Here is a 20,653-nt window from a genome sequence, read left to right as displayed (position 1 = left end):
TGAGAATTCAAAAAAATATTAACAACAAGCAAGATGTCAACATTTGAAAGACAGGATCAGTGACCGAGGCTAAAGAGCTTGTTTTGAAGCCTGCAGGAATCTCAGTGCCATTGGTTTTGCTTTATTTCTATTTTGGGGGCCTACTCCTGGCAGTGCTCAGGGTTACTCCTGGCTCTGTGCTCAGATGTTACTCCTGGTGGTATGCAGGGCACCGTATGCAGTGTCAGGGATTGAATGCAGTCAGCTATGTGCAAGGACTTATCTCTAGTCCCAGTACCAGTTTTTTATACCCAGTGGCAACTTTGCAACTCTGCACATAGATCCCAGCTTGCTTTTTGCAGCCTGTGTATGTGCTGTATGTTTTTCTTGGACTGGCTCTGTTAAATGGCATGCTTCTTCCAGTTTCTAATCATCACTTGAGTTCTACTCTCACCAAAAATTGTGATCATTTACCAAAGTGATGCAAACACCTTTAATGGCAACCTAAAAGAATTTATAAAGCAGTTGGCCGTCGATATTATTTACAAGAGCTACAACTGGTAACATTGGTAATTCATCTCTGTGATTTGTCTAGCCAGCCAAGTACCCACCTTTGCAATTAAACATGAGGGATGGAAAGAGAAAGGTGATAAAAGAACCAACTCCCCCTGTGCAATTACTAATGGAAATTGTTATTTCAGCCTAAGATGTAGGTCACTGTCACTATCACTGTCCTCCCATTGTTCATCGATTTGTTCAAGCGGGCCCAGTAACACTGTGAGACTTGTTGTTACTGTTTTTGGCATATCAAATACGTCATGGGGAGCTTGCCAGGCTCTTCCATGTGGGCAAAAAGATGTAGGTAAATGACACAAAACGCTTTTTAAGTTCAATTTTCCTTCTGTGCAAGGAAACTTGTCTAGGTGGAATAACCTTCAGGCTCTTGGAGATAAACACATTGCATTGGCTGCTGCTTCGTAACTCTGGCTCTGTCTTACCTAGAAATTGCTGTCGCTCTGAGCGCCGCTTCAAACTCAGCCTCACCAGATCCGCGGGGGCGTCAGGCAGGTCGGCCACCTCCTGGTAAGTCTCTATGGCCCCACGGAGGATCTCATTGCTCCTCCTCTTCTCAGCCAAATCATCTTCACACTAGAAGGAGGGACCAAGTTGGGTAAATGTTTCCTGATGAACTATGTTTGCAATCACCCAAAATATTCACAGAAAGTTAACTTTTGTATATAAATGTTATGGCAGACCATTTAGAAATGTCTACCTGTCAAGAGATTCAATATGCAAATGATGGGCTAGGAGATAAAAGAGGGTTTAAGGGAGAGGCCTTGAAGATGGCCAAGCCTGGTTTGATTCCTGACACTACTTGATGCCAGCATCAATGGGTGCAGCTCTGGAGGTCGCTGAGCACTGGCGGGAGGGTTCGGGGAATCAGGGTCATCACAGGGCTGGAGCAGCACCAGTGGACTATGGTTGGACAATCAGGCCCCCCACGGGCCTCTGCATCACTGCTTGGAAGAACCATCCTGCCCCCACAATAAATCAAAATCAAATGATATGTATGTCATTTTAATAACATGAATAAAAATTAACGACTAAGTTATACATGTAGAAGAATATGACAAAAGCGAAGACTAATACATGCTAGGTCTGGTAGACACTGGAATTAGACTATGCAATAACATTATGCATAGCAGGACACCTGCCCACAATTTCTAAGCATTTATTAGTTTATCTCCATGTTTACTCATTCATTCAAGAGTGATATTTAATTTTTTTTCTCTTTTTTTTCTTTTTGTGTTACACCCAGTGATGCACAGGGGCTCCTCCTGGCTCTGCACTCAGGAATTACTCCTGGCAGTGTGACCCAGAAGAAAAAAAAATAATAACTTGATTAAAAAAATAAAACCCAAATCCCCAAACACCAATTTGTTGATAAGTTCTGATCAGGACATTTTCCATGATGAGGGGGCTAAAAAATTGAGGCAGCAGTGAGAGAGAAGTGAACAGATTTATGAGGAAAAGCAAAAACCAAAAACCAAAAACAAACTTAAAAAACCAAGACCTCTAAATTAGAAAAAAGAACAATTCTATTTTGCTTTCCAGACAAACAACTCTGAACATACAACTGTGAGTTCAAATTGGAAAAATCTGCAAGCAGTCTCCAGAACAGAACACCCACCAAGAGAGAAAGTTCCATTTCGGTGGCCTATAGCTGGCATCCTGGCAGTGGGGACTTCCTTTTTCTCTCGCCTGGCTCTGCCACATGTATCAGTTTGGTGTGAGTCTGGCTATGCTGAATTTATGAATGTCCTAAAGCATGATTCCTCATAGATGACTTCAAGGAATGACAGAGCTGAGCTTGAGACCAACAAGTTTATCTTGACAGCTTCTTCAAGATACAAGCTTCGTGTGAGGAAAATGCTTTCCAAGATAGTACTTTTCTTTTTATAGGGAAAGCAATAAATATCTTTAACTAAGTAAATCTGATACAAGGAAATGATGATATAATCTAAATCTATTTGGTTTTTGCCTTTCACACCTCCCACCTATTCCCACTCCAAGGTCCTTCAATTTTAACAAAAGATAAACATTTTACAACCCACTGAATTGAGAAAGTATCAGTATCACTGAATTAGTGTTAATATGGTACCTAAGTCTTTAAAATCTCTCTCACGAAACAAATGGACTTTGCTTTGGAAATAATTTACAGATTGATTTTTATCAGTTTGGCATCTGTAGTTAAAATAAGAGGAACTGAAGCAAAACTATTCTTAGAAGATGTCAGCACAGCGAAACCTATATTGACTCAAAATAATTCATCCATCCTACCTTCCTTGGAGATAATTTTCTGCCTCAGGGGTATTAAAGATTTGTGTAAGACAATAAAGTGAATTGAGCTTATAATTCAAGATTTTGTGTCTGGTGTTCAAGCACTTGGTCAAAACTGATTTTCACAGTGATCCAAAGATAAGATGGATTCACTGCTCCTTTAGAAATGGGCTGGAGAGGGCGCTGGAGAGATAGCACAGTGGGTAGGGTGTTTGCCTTGCACGTGGCCGACCTGGGTTCGATGCCCAGCATCCCATACGGTCCCCTGAGCACCGTCAGGAGTGACTCCTGAGTGCAGAGCCAGGAGTAACCCCTGCGCATCGCCGGGTGTGACCCAAAAAGAAAAAAAAAAAGAAATGGGCTGGAGAGTTAGTACAGTGGGCAGGACACTTCCCTTGCATGCAGCCAACCTGAGTTCGATTCCTGGTACCCCATATGCTCCCTTGAGTGCACTAGGAGTGATCCCTGAGTGCAGAGCCAGGAGTAAGCTCTGAGTATCACTCGTTGTGGCCCAAACAGTACCCCTCCAGCCAAAAATGAGAAAAGATAGGTAGACTAAAAATTTGATAGACTATTCCCAAGTTACTGTTTAATCTGCTAACAAAAATAACAAAGTTGTGATATATTCCTTTATATAAAACTTATGTCCTGTTGCCCGTTGGATTATTTTTAAGAATTTAAAATGCCTTTAAATTACTTTATTAAAATATAACTTACTATGCCTGAATTTTAGTTCATGACACAGTCATAATAATATTAATAATACATTGAAAGCATAATAGCTTAGAGATAAAAAATAATGCCTGAGGTCTAAACACAAATTCCTACTGTTTAACGCCATAAACACAGCAATCACTGTCAAAAACATAGTGCATTTAGTAAGACTTTGGTGCTTATGATTAATATAACATGTATAAATTTGGGAGCATAAAACATTTGCCATAATTGAATTAGCATTTGCATCAAGCATTATTCTGTATAGTTTGCTTTCCTTAATCAAGTAACTGTCAATACTAGTGGCAAAGATCATCACTTATTTGAGCAGACATGATCTGCTGTTAATAAAAAGAATATCTCACTTGACAGCGAAACAACTATGTAATTTTTGGAGGAGTACAGACCACATTCATTTTGAAAAAACGATACAGTTGCTGTCTGCTAAGCCTGCTCTAATCCCCAGGAAACAGAAACATTAGTCACCAATTTAACAAATTTTATTAATATAATAAATAAATTTTGAATGGAGAGAAAGAGAAAGAATACGTGTAACTGGATTTTGAGTGTGATCCCTTTAGCTGTGAGCAAAGCATACTTGTATCTGGAGCATTCTATTGTATGTGTGTAGGCGGAGCAGAGCTTTATATGAATCTCATGTGTTCCAGCATGTCACACACAGTTGATGCATTGCACTGACCCTTCTTAGAATGTTCTCCTTAGCTTGGAAACTCTCTGCAGCACTGCAGCATCTGCCGTTTCTCAGCGAGGCTGACGATGTAATGCTCCCGGGTGGGGCTTTAAAAAGTCTTACCGGCTGACACATTTACTCATCAGTGTTGACTTTTACATTGACTTCCAGACTCCTAAGTCCACTTCACTTGGCTACCTGAAAGTCTTAATGGCATTAAGGATCCCAAACAAACCCTTGATTTTGTGCCTCCCTAAACGATTTCCCCCGCTAGTTTCCCTGTCGGTAACTGGCACTGTTCCCTCCTGAATGTGCCTAACTGGAAATCTCAGGATGCTCTTTCTCGCCTTAATCCAACATCCCAATTCACCTTCTGGTCTGTTCAGCAACCCGCTCTGCCTACTTCCATATCCCCACATCATGCCCCCACAGGGGGTCACACCCGGCAGTAATATGTACCTCCTACTTTTGCCTCCCAAGACTCATTTTCCACCCAGCAACCCAAACAATCATGACACACAAGAACCAGGCAGCCAACCAAAGGCATGTAGCTGCCCTAGTTTCCCAGGGCATAGGGGTGCAGTTGGTAGGAACAATCACTTGTCACCTGCCTTCTCTCCGTGTGACCTTTTTCCTGTCATTATGGCTAGATTCTTCCCTTTAACTCTGCTGCTCCCTCAGCCTGGTCAGAGCCTCCCATAACTCCACCATCTCCCTAGAGAGAACTGTCTTGGTCACCTCAGCTAATATGCCGCTGCTCTGTCATAGTTGATCATACTGCCTGAAGCCAAAAACATCTGAATATTTTCTTATTCCTTATTCAAGCCCTTTGTTTTAACTATGGTACATTTTATTATGTAAGAGAACTAAATATACTTATTTTTTAATACTTCATAGCACTGTAGCACTGTCCTCCTGTTGTTCATCGATTTGCTCGAGCAGGCACCACTAATATATCCATTGTGAGACTTGTTATTACGTTTTTGGCATATTGAATAAGCCACAGGTAGCTTGCCAGGCTCTGCCATGTAGGCGGGATACTCGTGGTAGCTTGCAGGGCTCTCCGAGAGGGACAGCGGAATCGAACCCAGGTTGGCTACGTGCAAGGCAAATGCCCTGCCCGCTGTGCTATTGCTCTAGACCAATATTTCATATATCCTTTATACATTTATTTCAAAGACTTTCAGGGTTTTGCCTGTCAACACCAAGACAAAACCTCCTTTGCTATTTAAGACAATGTTATGGTCAATATTTTAGTGTCTGATGGCTGTACACTGCTTTCTTTATGTTATTTTTTGCATAGATCATTAGCTAGTGCATATATTTTCCTTACCTGTTTTGATAAATTCTTTTTATTTATTTATTTATTTATTATTTTTTGCTGGTAGTGACATCTGTAATAACTGCAATGGGGTCTGATATATACAAAGTGGGCTTTTGCTACATAATTCTCAAATAACTTTTGAAATTTAATCCACTAGAATCTAAAATTCATAAAGACAACTTCTTAGGAGAGGAGGAGATGGAATGAAGACAACAGAAGAGAGGAGATTGCGGGTGTGGGTCAGGGAGAAGGGACCTGGGAGGAAATGCCTTGCTAGGCAGACGTTACAAAGAAAACGAAACTCACTCTGTTTCACATTTTATGAAGTAAGGGATGGGATGTGGTTCAGTGGCGAAGAGCATGCCTGGGATACATAGGACCCTGATTCAATCCCCACCAGATCATTGTATAATTGAAACCCAAGCAAAAAAGTTTGTAAGTCTACAACTGTACCTCATGGTATTTCACTGATAAAATTAAATTTAAAAAAAAACCAACAAACAAATGGTCAAAAATGGTAAAAATAAAACTGGATGGGGCACCAGTCTCTGGACAAATGAGTGAAGACCACTGCCTTAAAGCTTTCAGAGTTCTAAATCGGGCAGGTCTAAATGAAACAGAATGAAATATTAGGGTAATGCAAAATGAATAAAAATATGTTAACCATCAATTACTTGCACGTAGCCAACCTGGGTTCGATTCCTCTGTCCCTCTCAGAGAGCCCAGCAAGCTACCAAGAGTATTCTGCCCTCACGGCAGAGCCTGGCAAGCTCCCTGTGACATATTCAATATGCCAAAAACAATAACAACAAGTCTCACAATGGAGACATTACTAGTGCCCACTCGAGAAAATCGATGAACAATGGGAGGACAGTGCTACAGTGCTACTTTCTTTTCAAGATCAGAGAAAAACCCTATTGAGGAAGAGCCATCAATATGCAATACGCAAGGGTCCAGAACAGCAGTGCTTATTTGTCCTTATTTGAACAGTATTCTTGTTTGAGTTTACAGATTCGTGTGGGAAACTGATTTTGTAGAGAAGACAAAACGAAAACAGTAGGCCTGGAAAGATCCAATTAACCAGAACAAGGTTATCAAAAAGTACTTTTCTAAGTAGAAGCGTTTTAGAATACCTGCGCCTTCCCATATCTGGCCCGTGGACTCTGAGGATATTTTCGTACCAGCTCTTCAAATGCTTGCATTGCTTCCTCGACTTTTCCCTGTTAGGAAGAAGCAATGACAAGAATACGATCAATTCAAATGTGGAACAGTCTTCAATTTGGCTCTATAATATTTGCTAAGTACTTTGGCTAAAATTTCCTGAATTCCACACCAAGTTTTTATTCAAAATTTATAAAAATGCCTGAGGCATGACAAAAAAATTACAAATGAATCAAATCTTTATTCTTTAAAAGACAGACACAAAACAAATGATACTATGCAAAACTTTTATAATAATTAAAAACACACTCTGCTCTCTGTTATACTTCCTATGTGTGTTCTGAAAGAAAATATTCAGTTCTTAAACTTTGGGGAAAAAATTTAATCTTTGAGGAAATGTTTAACTTTTAAAACTTTTGGGAAATAAGACAATCTTGGGGGAAACTCAGGAATTCTCAACTAAGGGCCCGACAGCCCTTTGTGGGCACACCAGATACTCCAAGGGGTCACAGGTGAAAAATCATGTCCCACAGGGACATGGCACAAGAAGAGGCTAACTAGTATAACTGGGTTCGTCTAAATTTATTCCCTTAGGTAAGTATCCTCCAGGAAGTCAACCTTTTGCCTCTCACACACCCTGTGGGCTAGAAAAAGGCTGCAGAGATAAACAGCCAAGTGTGGGAATATAAATGCAGTCTCTGGAGCCAGATCATGGGTCAGTACTGGGGTCACTTAGGTGGTGTGTGACTTATGGCAGGTTCCATAGACTTTGCTTTAGGGGACTCAATAGTGAAATAGGGAGAGGAGGATGAGTACCTTTGTAGGATCGTTGTGGAGGTTAATTATGCTAACACACAGAAAGTGCTTTAGACACTCCAGAGAACATAGAAAGTACTAAATAAAGTTACCACAACCACCACCACTGCTATTACTATTATTGTTAGTAAGACTGTGGGGAGGGGTGGGGGTGGGGGGGCTTCCACCAGACAAGTTTCACTTTTTGATAAACAGAGAGGCAGGTAGATTAATAGAAGAATAAGATCTTGAATATGTAAATAAATCAAGGCAACCACAAAGTTTCTACCTTTTGTCAGACATTTGTATCTTTATTCTAAATATGCTGTTTTATTTATTGTTGCCCTTACAATATTAAATTTTGTCAATGATTTTCTTCCTTAGAAACCCTTTAGGTTTCTAGGGCCTCTTTTTCATTATCACCTCCCCGCAGAGTGGCACACTTGCCATTCTTGATGAACCTACACGGACATGACATAAATGCCCAAGACCTTCATTTGCCTTAGGGACCAATACTGGTATTCAATCTATGAATTTGAAAAAAAAAATCTATGACACGCTTTATCTTTGCAATACCATACGGGGTAGTTCAACTGCCCTGGAAGTATGTCCCATCGACACACATTGATTTCCTTTTTCCTTCCTTCCTTCCTTCCTTCCTTCCTTCCTTCCTTCCTTCCTTCCTTTCCTTTCTTTCTTTCATGCATTCTTTCTTTCTTTCTTCTTCTTCTTTTTTTTTGGGTGGCTTTAAGTCACACCCAGATATGAAAACCATGCTAGATATACTGCTATCAGGTTTTAGTCAATAACAACATGCAAAATAAATGTGTTGAAATATTTTCTCTTTGTTTTTATCTTTGAGCCACACCCAGCAGTGTTCAGGGTTTCCTCCTTGCTCAAGCTCACTCCTGGCAGTGCTTGGGGCTATGTGGAATGCCAGGGATTGGATTTAACCCATTGTACTATCTCGCCAACCCCACACTGAAGCATTTTGCTACTGCTTTGAAACTTCCTCAGCCAACCATCTAGACTGCAAGAATCATTAAATTGCAGGCCGTTGTCTAGGCGTATGTGGACTCCAGAAGACAGAGGCTGGGCAACCTTCCTAAAAGGCACCACCTGCTCTCACCTCAGCGGGCTGACAAAGAAAATGTATCTGCTTCTAATTTGGATCTCCTATTTCCTGCACTGACTGAGAAGATGATCATAACATGATTCAAACAGATTCTGGTAGCCTCTAACATGACTGTCATTAAGTAAAGCCATTGCAAGACACAGCATTTTTGCTCTTCTTCACCATCTTTTCAGTGAAGAGCTGCATGAAAATCAGCTGTGGTTCAACATAACTTTGCTTTTTTCCTCTTAAGACCAAGGTAGACCTCTGAGAGGCAACAGCTGCAGGGCAGGACCTGGAGACACAGGGCTGCAGTTCTATTGTGGGATCCACCGTGTGATGTTAATGAGGAAGCAGTGTGGTCCATTGCTGCTCCCTTAAAAGCTGCAGTAGAGCAATTCTCCCTGGGCCTGGTTGCAGAAGAGCTAGTCCAATGAACACGGTTCAGCTTTAGGCACAGTGCTCTGCCCCTCTTCTGCCTACAAGTTGCTTCATTCCTAGCACAGTTCAGAGACTGTGCTAAGAAAATTCATGTGCCCACTACACTCTGGCTTATAAAAATTCCCCCCTTTTGTGCCATTTACAATACAATCATAATAAATGTTTTAGCAAGTAAGTGCATGATATACTTTAGTATACCATTTCAAACATACTCTGTCCCCTCGTAAAAAAGGAACCTTATTATTATATTCATTTGTTTGTTTTTTGTGCCATACCCAGCAGTGCTCAGTGCTTACGTCTGGCTCACACTTAGAGTTACTCCTGATGAGGCTCAGGGGACACCATTGAGTGCCAGGGATTGAACCTGGCCACAAGCAAGTGAATGATTGCTCTGGCCCCTTTATTTATTATTATATTATGTTTAAGAATAGATTAAAGGGTAATTTAATGTGTGTGGGTGTGTTTGTGTGTGTGTTCACACACATATATTTGGGGGAGGAAAGAAAAGTCAAATAAGGAAGCAATACCATGTAGCAGAGCCCTGAAGTAGGATGTGGGTGGAGGCTGAACTCCTTGGCCTGGGCTATGCCTGAGCATGGCCTATTACTTTGGGGTGATTGGGGCCTCAACTGAAAATATCAACAATAAATTAACATTATTTATGCTGATGATTCAGTCAACAATATGGCTCCCTGTTGTTTCAAAAGCAAGAACTGCCTATGTGGCCACTTCTTTACATCGTTCTTTTGTTTACCCTATTAGAGAGCCAGGCTGCTCTTTGAGGACCATCAAAATTTGTCTACATATGCAAGAACTAGAAATTGCCCTATGGATGTCCAGTACTTTTATGTCCTACCAACTTATCTGCCCCTGGATGATCGAGCCCTGTTTTACTGTTCACTGTCATTATAGAAACATTGCTCTGTAAAACTGATCGTTTGTCTTTTCTCCCAAAATAATTTCTGAAGCAGGAACCCTTCTTTTTCATTGGTGGCTTTTAGTGCACAGAAAGTGGTGGTGAATACCAAAAAGTGACAGAAATGAATTTCTGCCTCATTCCTTCAAAATATGAAAATTTGCCACTAATACTAGATGGCTTCATCTTAGAAAGTTAAACAAGGTGGACTCAGAAATGACTTTTCTATAATATTCTTCACAATTACTACACTTTTAGTGCCTGGGAAAGACAGTATGTTACCCTTGCCTTTGGGATATTGTCTAATGCTAGTTAAACAAATGCTCAGACTTCTTGGTTCAGTTCTGCTAAAGGTGTAGAAGTATATTCTCGTTCCATATCTGTTTCTAAGGTTCACCTTATAAATTGCTTTGAAATTGTTGTTGCTTATTTACTTAAAGTTCCCTTTCTGCCACCACCTTGATGCTGTTTTGCAGCCAGTGTCTGTCAATAAAAGTACAGGAAAACTAAAGAACTCTTTATTAAGTACAGAGTACAGAAAGAGAGATTTCCAAGTTGATGATTAAGAGAAGATGTGATTCATTACATTAAATTTTGGGATGCCAAAAATTCGATATATGATTAAGAGAACAAATGACTAATCTACTTTGTACTTTGGTCTGAAAAAACTATATAATATTTATAAACATGTGCAAATCTTATTTTATATTAACTGATGACAAAGCAAAACATAAATCCTGGAACTGTGGAGATCCATGAGGCTAATTCAGGTGAGGAGTAAGTTAAAAATAATGTCATTTCACTTAATTTTAACTATGCTTAGAGGACTGGATCACACTAATTTTTTTTATATCACACTTATAAAATTATGTTGTTTGCTTATACAGTGCTTGAGAATGTTGGTGCTTTTCTTCTTTGAAAATATCTTGTTTTGGTGCTGATAGAACAGTGGGTAAGGTTTTATTTTGCATACAGCTATACAGCTAAGTGCAGTTTGAACCCCAGCATCCAATATGGTCCCTAAGCCCAGGAGGAGTGATTCCTGAGTGCAGAGCCAGGAATTACCCTGACCACTGCTGGGGTGTTCCCAAAACCAAACAATAACAATAACAAAGCCCCTCTCCTTTGGAGGCCTGGGAAGATGGCTCAAGCAATAGGTCATATAACTGGTATGTGGAAGGCCTCAGGTCAATCCCCAGTACTGCATGGCCCTCCCAGCACAGTTAGGAGTAGGCCCATTAAAAAAAAAAATCATTTAATACTTAGAAAAATCAAATACAAAGTAGACTTGATATTCTCTCTCTCTCTCTCTCTCTCTCTCTCTCTCTCTCTCTAGTACGGAAACGTGTTAAGAATGAACTCAAAGCCACATGACTAGTGTTGATGGAAGTGAGCTCAGTTCCACATAGACTGGCCTGAGAGTCAGCTCTCTTCTTATTTAGTCATTATAGCTCAACGCTTTACATTTGAGTCAACCCACATGGATGTGCCTGGGAAAAGGAGCTCTCTAGCTTAAGGCTGGCTCACTTATATTTCTTTTTCAAACAAACCAAAAGTGATAATGCTTGAATTTATGTAACAAACAAGTTACTGCACATTTCTACGTACAGTGAAAATACCATACCTACCCTTTTACGGAGTTTTTCTGCAGCATCAAGTTCAGCCTTGATAGTTTTATCAAATTTATTTAACAGTTTAGGCTTCTTTTTCTTAACTGAAAGAAAAAAGATTTATTTTATTTACTAGATATATTCATTAACAATATTGACTGACTATGGGAAGTCATATTCCAACCTAACCTCCTCCACCAGCTCCCTAACACCCCCTCCCACCCCCCACTCCCCACCAACACCACTTAGAACGACAAAGTCAGCAGCTATGATGCCAGGTAGACAACGTGGCGTGATGGATTCAGAAATGCTCCTGGGAGACTGAGGAAGAAGCACAAGTTCTCCCCTCACCCAAATTTTGCTTTCTTTCGTCTCAGTTACTGGCAATTAGCCATGGTCTGAAAATACTACCCCAAATAAGATATTTAGAGAATGATCACTTTCACATAAATTTTATTGTAGTCTATTTAATTATTCTTTTTTATTTTTGGTTATTGGTTTTCATATACTACTGTGACTACAGGTTATACATTAAATTCCATTATGCCTATACATATAGATATCTATATGCCGTAGATATGGAATTCAATCCAATTAGTATATATGGTTTCAAGTATCTACACGGGGGTTGGGAACATATTCATTCCCATGGATAAGAGGAACAATTTAAAACTTAAATTTTTTTATTGTTTTAAGTTTTTACATTTAAAAGACTGCTCCAAACAGTTTCATAATATATCTAATTTGATTCTGAAGATAAAAAGGGATAATTATTCACAAGAGAGTCAAACAGAACAATTTCTCAGTCTAGCACACAGGACCCTTCCATGGCGTCATAGTCCTGTATTCCAGATACATTCCATACTTCAGGCAAACAGACTTTCCAATCCCCAAACAAATGGTGTTGGTTCTGATACTACTGCTGCTAAATAAAATAACCCACGGTATAACTTTGTCACCCTTCAACAACTAGCTGAAAACTATGCTCCTTATACCACTCATGGAACTACTCAACACTCCTCTCTCTCTTTCTCTTTTTTTCTCCCCCTGCCTCCTTCCCTTCCCCTGCTCCCCTAAAGGCCCCACCGCATAATATTTCTTGGCTGAGGTCTTCTCCCATTCAACTGTCACTATAATTTCCTGTACAAATATTCCCTTTCCAAACTATAAGCGTCGACAGAGTGGCATCAAGTGTAGATTCACACTGAGTATTATTCCCACTTACTCAGCATGGACTCACAGGCCAGCAGGTAGGGGAAAAAGCCCTACTGTTTCACAGCCACAACGCTGCTGAGGTGGGTGGATGCTGAATGTGTCCTGGATGCCCAGGGCAAGTAGTTCTATCTGAGGACTTGGGAGAGTGCCAAAAACAAAAGTTCTGAAGGGTCACTAGAATGTACCAGAGAAAGGGGACAGATTGGTGGGACAGATGGAAGAGTGGGAGGAACAGAGAGAAAACAGAACAATCAGAAGAGAACTTCTCATATGTTTTGACACTAGATCGGCAAAACCAACTACCTCTGCACTACTCTGATAGAGGAAGTGGGGTTCTTATTCCAATGGTTTTCGCCTCCATACAAAGAACTTCACTCCCTTCTACAACCCCCTCAGAATGTCTTCCCCAACTCTGACTTTTTTGAGTCCACACTAGGGCTAAAGTCTCTGCTATCTTACAGCATGTAAGCCAGCCAGAACAGGCAAACCTCAACCTCCGGGAGTTTGCCATGTCTCTCTCCCTTCCCTCTTGTCCAGTATCATCTCATCCTAACAAGCTTAAGCTTCCTCCTTCACCCAACGGCTCAAAGGAAGTATTCAGGAAGGAGTACTCGGTGGGTAAAAGGCATCCGAGTCCCAGTCCTGTGACCTAAGTCAAAGTGGTTAGAAACTTTCTGAGTCAACTTCTGTAGTTATAAATATGGAGTAGTTTGTGAGAATTAGGTTGATGTTACACATGGGCAATTAAGTGGCAGGCACCAAGGAAGAATCCTACACCTGAGAACACATAATGCCCATGGCCCTCTCTATCTTCTCTGCTGACGTTTTTCTTTTTATCATATTGGGACCACAACCAATGGTGCTTAGGGCTTTCTCCTGACTGTGCTCAGCGATCACTCCTGGCAGTGCTTCGTGGATCAAATGGGATGCCACTAATTGAACCCAGGGCAGATGCATGCAAGGCTTTACCATCTTTTGTTGTTGATGTTGTGTTTTGGGTCACACCCAGTGATTTACAAGGGTTACTCCTGGAGCGATAGCACAGCGGGTAGGGCGTCTGCCTTACAAGCGGCCAACATGGCCGACCCGAGTTCGATTCCTCCGCCCCTCTCGGAGAGTCTGGCAAGCTACCTAGAGTATTTGATATGCCAGATACAGTAACAACAAAGTCTCCAATGGAGACGTTACTGGGCCCGCTCGAGCAAATCGACGATCAACGGGAGGGCCTTTACCTTTACTCCTGGATTATGCACTCAGGAATTACTTATGGCGGTGCTCGGGGGGGCCATGCTGGGAATTGAACCTGGGTTGGCTGTGTGCAAGGCAAACACCCTACCCACTGTGCTATTGCTCCAGCCCCTGGCCTACCTTTTTCTTTCTTGAAACTATCTTTTCCTTGACTTCTGCGTTGCCTATTTCCCCAGTTTTTCTCCATGTACTTTCCATCTCCCCTGTGCTTCCTGACCTCTGTTCATCTCTGGATGTTCTGTACTCTTCAGGGTTGTCTCCGACCTTCTGAAAGGGCTTTTAATTTCCAAACTGAGCTATAAATTTAGTAATTTTCTCTTGTGTTATGAAAAGAAATCCAAGAGCCTACTGACACAGGAGCTTCAAGCTCAGAAGACCAGAAATGCAATTTGCTATTCCTCATACATCTTTCCTGTGTTTACTCTTTTTCAGAGCAAAGCACCAGATTGATCTGGGGGTGCAAATCTGAAACCTGGCTTGGGAGGGCAAGTAAAACAAGGTAAAGAAGAAATGCATGGTGTTTTTTCATAGGCTGTATGTAATACTATATTTTAGCATCCATTCTCTGCTGAGCTCCATGCATGATGCTGTATGTACGAAGACTAGATGGACATAGATAATTATTTTTTTCCCCTCTCAGCTTCCCAGACACAGGGAATTTACCCTCACTGATATACTACTAAAGTTCCAGAAGGTACACAGTATGTCCCATTCTCATGTGAAGGGGAGGAAGAGATGCTAAGCTCTTTTTTTTTTTCTTTTTGATCACACCCACCCAGCGATGCTCAGGGATTACTCCTAGCTCTGGACTCAGGAATTATTCCTGGCAGTGCTGAGAGACCATATAGGATGCTGGGGATTGAACCTGGGTTGGCCACGTGCAAGGCAAATGCTCTACCTATTGTATTATCGCTCTAGCCCCAGAAGAGACCTTTTCTAAAAGCACCTTTAGTTCCTGCTCCCTCAGGGTTGTGGTATAACACTTCCTATTACTAGGTATGGGGGAGAGATAAGCTAGTATAGCTCAGTCCCCTCCGTCTCTTCCTCCCAACAACACGCCTGCTGAGCTGATCACAAATCCTACAGGGACAAAGTCCTACACGGAAGCATTAGGCAGTTCCAAGCCTCCCGGAGTAGAGCGTGCATCTAATTCTGTGTTCAATAGAAGGAAAACAACCATTCCTGTTTATCATTCCTGACCTTCAACTCTGTTCTCCTTTATATCACACCTTGTTTATTTAAAAAACCAACTATGTTCCTTTACTTGTCTGCTTCACCTTACTCATTTTTCTACCCCAAACCCTAAGGTCTTCTATGGCTGAAAAATAAAAATGTCTAAGGCAGAGGCAGAAAACACAGTGCATGTCATTATATGCAAAGGATACGGAAAATGGATTGACACTTGACCGAGATATAAGTTGACAGCAAGTGGGACTTTGGGTCTTGTCATCTCAGCACTGATTTCTATCTCTCAGTCATTAACTCTGCTTTGTAGATGCATCTGTCAGTTGAATGCCAGCAGGACCACATGAGCATACACCTGAGAAGAGTGCTTCCTAGCCAGTATCACCAGCTTCCTCCAGGCTATTACTCATGTGACACACTTAAAATGAACACGAGGTTACTTGAACATTGTTTGACTGAAACACAATCATGTAAGCATCTGTAAATGTGTCTTATGATGATTCATTAAAATAAAAAAATAAAAATTAAAAAAAATAAAATGAACATAAGGTTAATTTGTGAGGGGGGAAAACTATTGGAAGTTTAGGAGATCTAAAATAAAGAACAATAATATGCTTCCTAAGTAGACAGACTATACATACCATATTGTCAAAACATTCCAATATCATCACAAAAAATAAACTATTAAAACCTTCATGACATTTGTCATCAAGAAATTACTCTATCCCATCTTCTCATGTTTCTTCATATTTGTTTCTAACTACTGTTCTCTTTGAAATCCAAATTTTATCTTAAAGTGAGTACTTAACATTTATTTTTTTAAATGGGATTTAACTCAGAGCCTCACACTTGAGGCTTACCTGAGCTACACCCCCAAATTCTTATTATTTTTAAATGTATAAAACGCCCAAGGTGATTTCCTAATTATAAAAACAAAACAAAACAAAACAAATTTATTACTTTTGCTTCAGGAGCGGGCTGGAGTGATAGCACAGCGGTAGGGCGTTTGCCTTGCGTGCAGCCAGCCTGGCCGAGCTGGGTTCGATTCCTCCGCCCCTCATGGAGAGCCTGGCAAGCTACTGGGAGTATCTTGCCTGCACGGCAAAGCCTGGCAAGCTCCCCGTGATGTATTCAATATGCCAAACACAGTAACAAGTCTCAAAATGGAGACGTTACTGAGCCCACTCGAGCAAATTGATGAACAATGGGAGGACAATGACAGTGACAGTGACAGCTTCAGGAGCAGCACATGATCAACTGCCTAAACGAAGAGTTCTCGGTATATTTAGTGAGTGAACGAGAAAAACTCTTTCAGCAGCTTTAGCCTCTGTTATCTCATGTACAAAGATCTGACTTGAGCTGTTTGTCTGATGATCTCTTTAAACATAGAAATACTGTGATTCTTTTTTTTTTTAAATACTTCGATTCTTATTTACAGTTGACTCAATCATATTACTGATCTTTCAGAGTGGACTTGAAAATGTTCTAGATAGATCTATAATTTGTTAAATTGGGATTTTCTTTTTAACAAAAGGGGGAAATTGCTTTCTATCTGCATGCCCAAATTCCTTTTACTTAATTCACTTAAATCACTTAACTTCCCGTTAGTCGTCGATTTGCTCGAGCGGGCGCCAGTAACGTCTCCATTTGTCCCTGTCGCGTGCTAGTGTAGCCCAATGGCATCTCTTCGCTCCGGGAACATGGAGGGCCTCAAACCGATCGTTCATGATCTTGACAAAGAAGTCTGACCATCTGGTAGGTGGGCGGCCACGCGGTCTCTTGACATCCCGTGGAATCCAATCAGTAACAGCTCTAGTCCAACGGTAGTCTTTAAATCTCATTACGTGACCAGCCCATCTGATTTTCGACACCTTGGCATATGAGACAGCGTCCCTGATCCTTGATCGTCGACGGATGTCAGAACTCCGGATTCGTTCTCTCATTTGAGTGAAACGTGTTATTCCAAGCATAGCTCTTTCTATTCTTCTTTGGGAGACCTGAATGGCGTTCTCATCTTGTTTGCGTAGGGCCCAGGTCTCTGAGGCATATGTTAATGCAGGAAGAACAGTGGAATCAAAGAGATGTGCCCGGAGCCGGAGGTTCTTCGTCCTCTTAGCTATTTCTTCGACGTTCTTGAAGGCGTTCCAAGCCGCTCTCTTCCTCCTGCGCAGCTCGGGTGCCAGGTCATTTCTCATGTTGACCTCTCGACCTAGGTACACATACTGTTGCATTCGGAGATGGTCGTTCCATTGAGAGTGAATGGGGCGTCAGGAACAAGGCTGTTTCTCATAAACATTGTCTTCGTAAGATTCAGCTGTAGTCCTACCTTTCCACACTCACGGTCAAAGTCGGCCAGCATTTGTGCCGCTTGGCTGATGTTTGGTGTTATTAAAACAATGTCATCAGCAAAGCGGAGGTGGTGTAGTTGCCGACCATCTATCTTCACTCCCATTCCTTCCCATTCCAGTCGTCACATGATGTTCTCGAGGGTGGCACTGAAGAGTTTCGGTGAAATGGTATCACCCTGCCGCACCCCTCTCTTGACATCAACGATCACTTCTTTGTAGAATGGTGAGATCCTGGTAGTGAATTCGCAATACAGCTCACGGAGGATCCTGATGTATTGGGCTTGAATGCCCTGATTGGCTAGGGCTTCAATGACCGCTTCCGTCTCAACAGAATCAAAGGCCTTCTTTAAATCAATGAACGTTAAGCAGAGCGGCATCTTGAACTCCCGAGAAACCTCAATGAGCTTGGTTACCGTGTGGATATGGTCGATGGTGCTGAATCCTTTGCGGAACCCTGCTTGCTCGCATGGTTGTCCTTCATCTAGTGTTCTGCCAATCCTATTCAGGATGACTCGAGTGAACAGCTTGTAGATGACAGACAATAGGCAGATTGGGCGATAGTTGCCAATGTCATGGATGTCTCCCTTCTTGAACAGTAGTACGGTCCTGCTGGTTTTCCATTGGGACGGAACCTTGCATTCAGACAGGTAGCGAGTGAAGAGCCGAGCCAGTGAGTACTGACGGCAGGTTCTTCAGGTGTTCAGGTCTGACCTTGTCTGGGCCGGGTGCTGTTTGCTTCTTTACCAACGAAATGGCGTGTCGGATTTCGGAAGGGAGAACGTTAGGAACGACATACCCATCCTGTGGAATTTGGTATGTCGGCAAGTGGACATGGCTATTGAAGAGATTTGAGTAGAAGTCATGGATAATCTTCTCCATTGCCGTTCTGGAGGATGTGATGGATCCATCAGGACGTCGGAGGGCAGTCATCTTGGTCTTATAGTTGGCGAAGGACAGGCGGGCGTTACGAATACTTTTCCCGGCTTCTGCCGCATCTATCAGTACTTCTGCTCTTCTCTCTTTGAGGTCTTCCTTGATCGCATCTCTGCACTGCTTTGCAAGCTGTCTGAGTTCATCATGTCGACCAAGATCATTCATGGTAACTCACAGTTCCAGAAGGCAGAATCTAAACGATGGACATGGGAGTCTCCCGGTGGACGATTCCACAACGAAATAGACCACATCATATTCAATCGACGGTTTTGCCTGACTGATGTCGCTGTTGTCCCAAAATTTCGAACGGGATCGGACCACCGTCTCCTTCATGCAAAATTCTACTTCACAGAGCGGGGAGAAAGGGCTGCAAAGTTCAAAAAGAGAACTCCCAGAATGACCACCAACTGGGAACTCTTTGGTACTATTGCGGCAACATGGGAAGATGCCATTGTTGACAACGTTGACGAGGAATACGATCGACTGGTTCAGCACCTCCATGAATGTGCGAGGAACGCCAAGAGAGAGATAGCCACAAAAAGTCGCCTGTCTTCGAAAACTCTTGAGCTAATTCGCCAGCGTGGTTTGGCGCATGCCTCAGGCAACCGCAAGCTAACGTCCGAGCTTGCAAAGCAGTGCAGAGATTTACTTAATTGCAAATTTGAATACTTAACATTTGATACTTCTGAATTTACTCATTTCCTGCTTTCCACTAGTTTGAAAGCATCTTTTAAAAAATGTGTTTAACTTGAAATAAATCTCAAAAGAGATCAACAAGCTGCAGAAATGACTCCAGAACCCATGCCAGGTGGAGTCTCGTACCAGGTGCAATCCAGAAGTGGTGGTGAGTCCACCACCTGCTCAAACAGAGCCCAGGCAGTCGAAAACCTCCATAACCCAATCATTGATATGCTCACAGCTGGACTCCACAGACTCAGGATGAGCCTCATCCAGGAATGAATCCGCTGAAAAACTCAGGTAATGCAGGTCTTGTGACTGAAATTTCCAGGCTCTCACAGAGCTGGGGATGGGCGACCTTCCCCCAAGCTCCTGTTCTTCCGGGAGTCTAACAGTCATGCCCATGAACTGTCTTTGGCGCCACATAAGCTCATTAACTGGCCATGATCAAGAGACCCATAAATAGATTTTGAAAGAAACCAGCAGGTTGCAGAGATGCTTTCAGACCTCAAAGTCACCAGTAAGTTAAAAATTTAACTCCGGCTGTATCACTCCATTCAACGTTTTAGGATTCCTGGAACAACATCTCAAACTGTATACCACTGATCTACCAGAAAGGGCATTCCACCTTGGATGGGATGTAAAGTAGAAGGCAACCCATCTCAATTAAGAAAATATTAATACACAAGGCTTAGCCTGTAACAACATGTTAGTAATCTTATACAAGGGCTTAAAGGCTTATACAAGGGCTTATTTCCAGGGTGAAATACAACAATCTTCAAATACTTTCTTCTAAGGAAATATTTTTTGATTATTTTTAGTGAATTATTCATAACAAATAAGGTAAAGGTAAAGGTAAAGGCCCTCCCGTTGATCGTCGATTTGCTCGAGCGGGCCCAGTAACGTCTCCATTGGAGACTTTGTTGTTACTGTGTCTGGCATATCGAATACTCTCGGTAGCTTGCCGGGCTCTCATAACAAATAATATAAAATAAATTATTTAGAGCCTACTATTGGGGCAGGGTTGGGTGGTGGTTAGGAAAATTGGAAATAATGATGGTGGGAAGGTGTAATGGCATGGGATTGGTATTGGAATACTGAATGTAATAAATAATCATTAACAACTTTATAAAAAATAAAAATAAGTTAAAAATTTATTTAATTAAAATGTATTATAATTAAGGTAATGTCATTACTATAGTGTTCACATTCATGGTCTTGGTGTACACAGTAACCTCACCTCACAAGAGCTGGGATTTTTAGAAACAATATCACTTAATCACTTAACTTCCCGTTAGTCGGCGATTTGCTCGAGCGGGCGCCAGTAACGTCTCCATTTGTCCCTGTCGCGTGCTAGTGTAGCCCAATGGCATCTCTTCGCTCCGGGAACATGGAGGGCCTCAAACCGATTGTTCATGACCTTGACAAAGAAGTCTGACCATCTGGTAGGTGGGCGGCCA

General features: G+C 41.7%; 1 protein-coding gene across 5 annotated transcripts in view; it reads right to left on the bottom strand.

The window, feature by feature from the left end:
- ASPH (aspartate beta-hydroxylase) overlaps nucleotides 1–20,653 on the bottom strand; it is a 235,787-nt gene that overhangs the window by 70,669 nt on the left and 144,465 nt on the right. For all 5 annotated transcript variants that reach the window (XM_056113451.1, XM_056113434.1, XM_056113458.1 and 2 more), the window contains 3 exons: nucleotides 11,605–11,690; nucleotides 6,683–6,769; nucleotides 978–1,128 (listed from right to left, as the gene is read on the bottom strand). In XM_056113451.1, the coding sequence (XP_055969426.1) occupies nucleotides 978–1,128; nucleotides 6,683–6,769; nucleotides 11,605–11,690 (324 nt within the window). The remainder of the gene's footprint in view (nucleotides 1–977; nucleotides 1,129–6,682; nucleotides 6,770–11,604; nucleotides 11,691–20,653) is intronic.

Source organism: Sorex fumeus, unplaced genomic scaffold, assembly GCF_029834395.1.
Source record: "Sorex fumeus unplaced genomic scaffold, SorFum_2.1 ptg000002l, whole genome shotgun sequence".
Taxonomy (NCBI): domain Eukaryota; kingdom Metazoa; phylum Chordata; class Mammalia; order Eulipotyphla; family Soricidae; genus Sorex; species Sorex fumeus.
This window is presented reverse-complemented; position numbering and strand designations above follow the sequence as displayed.